This window comes from Nematolebias whitei, chromosome 14 (assembly GCF_014905685.2).
Source record: "Nematolebias whitei isolate Nwh7 chromosome 14, NemWhi1, whole genome shotgun sequence".
In the NCBI taxonomy this organism is placed as follows: domain Eukaryota; kingdom Metazoa; phylum Chordata; class Actinopteri; order Cyprinodontiformes; family Rivulidae; genus Nematolebias; species Nematolebias whitei.
Genome location: NC_056511.1, coordinates 23558943 through 23563597, shown reverse-complemented (window position 1 = coordinate 23563597; position 4655 = coordinate 23558943). Strand labels below are relative to the sequence as shown.

The following is a 4655-nucleotide window of genomic DNA, read 5'->3' as shown; positions in this document are numbered from 1 at the left end:
TGTCTCTGCTGCCACTCCCGTTCCTGCAGACGCCACAGTCTCAGCAACTACAGGTTTGCTCACTTCTCACCTGTGCTAACCAAAGACTAAATGTGAAGATGCCAACATACGCAGAGAAGATCACAGTTGTGACAACATTAATATTTCTGGTTGAAAATGTACAGAGGTGGATGTGACGGCCCCGTCTGAGCAGCCGGAGCGCCATCCTGAATCTACAGAAGAAAAGGTGACGCAGCTCAGCGAGGAGGACGTGACCGTGTCCTACATGGGAGACGAGCTGGACCTGAAGACTGTGGGAGACATTATCGCTATAATTGAAGACAAGGTTCATGAATATTTATTTTAAAGTGGTTCATATGTTTGTTTGTTCACCAGCTCACTGGTAGATTTAGTGAATTTCTGCGCTATAAAACTACTTTAAAGATTTTGTCGTATTTCTTTGCCCTGCAGGCAGATGAGGCTGCAGAGGCTTTGGATGCAGCTGCAGTTGAAGCTGCTTTGTCCCTCTGTGAGGAGAATGTCCACGCCCTATCTGGATCCTGGGCAACCGGGCCATTCCATCCCCAAGAGCCTCACCCCACAGTGTCTGTGGTGGTCACACAGTCCTCATCCTTTCATCGCAGCCTGGAGGGGGGAGCAGACGCTTCGCTCTCTTCTCTGTACAGCAGTCAAGAAAACAACCTCACAGTGTTTCCTGTGGAACTGAGGAGCCTTCCTCTCAGCTCCTCATGCAGCTCAAAGACTTTGGAGCGCTGCCGCGTTGCAACACCTCCACAGGCCGATGCAACAAGAGAGACTAAGGAGGCAGGGGACCCTAACAAACAAGCTTTAATGGATGGCAGCAAAGAACGGGAAAGGGAAAATAAGCCACAGCAACTATATGAAAAAGACTATAGAGGTATGCACACTTAAAGGGATAATTCAGGTCTTCTGAAGTGAACTTCTGTGGAAAAGTAAAAAAAAGAAACAAATTACATTTTTGCAAAAATGAAGCGTGAATGCTGAGTGTTGAATGACTGCTGAAACTGAAATGTTAAAGCTAAAAGAAGTAGAACACTCAAATGTAGCAAATGCTATAATTTACAGGCTAGCTAAATGTAGAAAAAGCTAGCATTGAGTTAAAATAGCAAAAGAGAAGCTAAAATTAAAAATGGTCTAGCTTAAATAAATTATTAGCTCAAGTATCAAAAGGCTAACTAGAAGCTAAAAGCATTAGAATAGTACCTAAAAGCTAAAGGTACCAGAACGGTAGCTAAATGCAAACAGTAACAAAAAGCTGGTAGTTAACAGTAGCAAACAGTAACAAGTGATATCTAAATGTAACAAAAAGCTAGTAAAATAATAGCTAAAAGCTAAAAGTAGTAGAATATTAGCTAAAAATTTTAAATGGCATGAGACAAAAATAGAGCCAAGAATGCCGTAACAAAATTCAAAGATCATTTTTTCTTAAGAATTTAAGAGATTTCAATATATTTCTGTGGTAAAAATATTTGTACATAAAGTTAAATTTTATGAAAAGTATAAAAGTTAAAAGAACCAAAACAGTAAGAGTACAACAATCCACTTTAGACCTGGCTCCATTTGGACCAGCTGTTAGAGTGTCAGTTCGGTCATAATTAATCTATAACCTACAACAGGTAAGATACTGATTGTTCATAAATCTTCCACAGAACCCTACTTTTAAAGATCTTTATTGTTGCTTTAAGCAGAAGTGTTTGCATTAAAAGTAATTTTTAATGTGTTTTTTCCTGTTTTACTCTGTGTTGTCTTGGCAGACTCAGTATTAGAAGATAACTCACAGACTGACTGGCAGCCCGAGGTAAAAACACACAAAATGTTTACTATTGTTTTACTGACGTGCAGAGTGTCGAGCTCCACAGCATGATTCTCCATCTCTCCGGTACAGGAGGCAAAAGTGGAGGATGGAGTCAGTGCTGGCGAAGGGGAGGACTCCTCTGAGACCAAAGCAGACAGCGAGGTCATCGAGCCCGAGGTGTGCGAAGAGGACGAATGTGACGAGGTGGAGGAATTCTTCTCAGAACCAGACGGAGAAATGGAGCTAGAACCTGCAGCCAGTGAGAGCGAGGACGGCTACAGCCTTCACACGGCGTCCTCGTCTCTACAGCTCCACACAACCGCAGACTCAATCCCCAGCAGCCCCACCTCATCGCAGTTGTGAGTGGCACAAACTCAAACACAGTCTGCAGGGAAATCCTCATTTGTGAGATGGTGGTGACAGTTGCCTCCAAGATGGCGTCTCATTTTCTGCTTCCTTAAGACGTTTGCATGTCTTCCACTTCCTTCTCCTCTACCATCATGTTGCAGTTCGATGTGCAGCGAGGACCTGGAAGCTCTGCAGGCTCACAAGATCTGGAAGAAAGCCATAATGCTTGTGTGGCGCGCAGCAGCCAATCACAGGTCAGAGAGATTCATCTACAGCTACTGATACACATCTCATATACATTACCTGCATTTAATTTTGTGCCCTGAGGTGTAAATGAACAACATTTGAAAAAACTGAATTTAATTAGAAAAAACAAAACAACAACACAGCAACATTTGAAAAAACAGAATTTCATCAAGCCAAAGCGGAAGTGGCCGAAGCAGAAATGGCCAAAGCGGAAGTGGCCGGAATCACATTTGAAAAAAACGGAACTACATTTGAAAAAACTGAACTTCATTAAGCCAAAGTGGAATTAGCTGAGGCGGAAGTGGCCAAAACGGAAGTGGCCGAGCAGAAGTGTCCGCAATCACATTTGAAACAACGGAATTACATTTGAAAAAACTGAATTACATTAAGCCAAAGCTGAAGTAGCTGAAGCGGAAGTGGCCAAAGTGGAAGTGGCTGGAATCACATTTGAAAAAACGGAATTACATTAAGGCCAAGCAGAAATGGTGTTTTTTTTATATTTTTTTTTATGTTTATTAACAACATAAAACAACAGAACAATGTACAGTAACAAGTACAGTAACATATATTGTATTTTTTAATCCCTCATGAAAATTCATAATGAAATACCGCAAGTCTTTTATTTTTTTTATTTTGGATTCTCAATGAAAAAACAACTGAACAACTAGTACATGGATCCCACACCCTTCACGAGAGTTTGTATTTGTATCTTGTTACTGTATATTGTTCTGTTGTTAATAAAAAATTAAAAAAAACTTATGGTTTGGTCTAAAAAAGTTAAATCTGGTCCTCTGGACATTCAAAAAACAAAACAAAGCAAAACAACAAAAAAATGTAGAAACGTTTCGTCTCTCATCTGAGAGACTTCCTCAGTCTGAGGTGCTGTTTTCAGCTCAGTCTCTTAAATAGCACCTTCTCAGAGTGGATCAACCAAGCACAAACAGAGTAATGTTGTGTATGCTGTTCAGTGTCAGGAGGGCTGTGATCAGTCTTACATCGGGGAAACAAAACAGCCACTGGCCAAAAGGATGGCCCAGCACAGAAGATCAACATCATCAGGCCAGGACTCTGCGGTCTACACTCATCTCCAGGCCAGCGGTCACTCTTTCAGGGATGAAGATTTGCACATCCTGGATAGAGAGGAACGATGGTTTGAGAGAGGAATAAAGGAGGCCATCTTTGTGAAAAGAAATCGTCCATCGTTAAACAGGGGTGGAGGCCTACATGTTCAATTGTCCCCCTCTTACAATGCTGTGATTGCTAGTATCACTCAGCCCTCTGTGAACAGTAAACAGCCATCAGTGTGCTAATGATCCATTGTTAGGCTGATGGTCTTTCTTGAGCATGTGATCAGCTGGTTTTGGTCGTCAGCAGCAAAACTGGTTGATCCACTCTGAGAAGGTGCTATTTAAGAGACTGAGCTGAATACAGCACCTCAGACTGAGGAAGTCTCTCGGATGAGAGACGAAACGTTTCTACATTTTTTTGTTGTTTTGCTTTGTTTTTGTCCGGGTTTGGTGGACAGGAACGAACCCAGTAGTGCAGACAGGACTCAACTCGGCAGATTAAAAAACTAAATACTTTAATGATGAAATAACAGGTAACAAAACAATAAGCTGACGTGGCAGCCAAACTTACATAAATTAGAAGACCCAGGGGGAAACTCAAAAAGGACTCAGGAAGCTCAGGGAAGACTCAGGAGTCGCAGGAGAACACTGAAGACCCAACGAATACGACGCGACGAGGAACAAGACAGAATAGAAGGCTTATATACAAGGACAAGACGAGACGAGAATACCAACAGCTGTGACGAGACAAGGGTGACACCAATTAAACTGAAGAGGAAACACTAGGGAAACACAGACACAGAGCCAGCAAATTGTACCATCCTTACAGTTTTGTTTTTTTGAATGTCCAGAGGACCAGATTTAACTTTTTTAGATTTTTCTACCTGGATTATTGAGCATGCATCAGGACTTATGGTTTGGCTTAATTTAATTCCATTTTTTCAAATGTTGTGTTTTTGTGTTTTTTTCCAATTTAATTTCGTTTTTTGAAATGTAATTCTGTATTTTCAAATGTGATTCCGTTTTTTTCAAATGTTGTTCATTTACACCTCAGGGCCACCGTAGTTTCATTACTGAAACAGATCCGTCTGTGATTCTTTTGTAGGTATGCAAATGTTTTCCTTCAACCAGTAACGGATGAAATTGCACCTGGATACCATAGTATTGTGCACAGGTAA

The 4655-nt window shown here is 41.3% G+C and overlaps 1 protein-coding gene across 1 annotated transcript; it reads left to right on the top strand.

Moving 5' to 3' along the window:
- Positions 1-265: 265 nt before the first annotated feature.
- Positions 266-4655, top strand: LOC119420247 (bromodomain-containing protein 8). Its single transcript, XM_037687635.1, has 6 exons — positions 266-325; positions 451-898; positions 1776-1819; positions 1907-2175; positions 2326-2418; positions 4583-4655. The coding sequence occupies exons 1-6, from the start codon at positions 266-268 to the stop codon at positions 4653-4655; spliced, it is 987 nt and encodes a 328-aa protein (XP_037543563.1).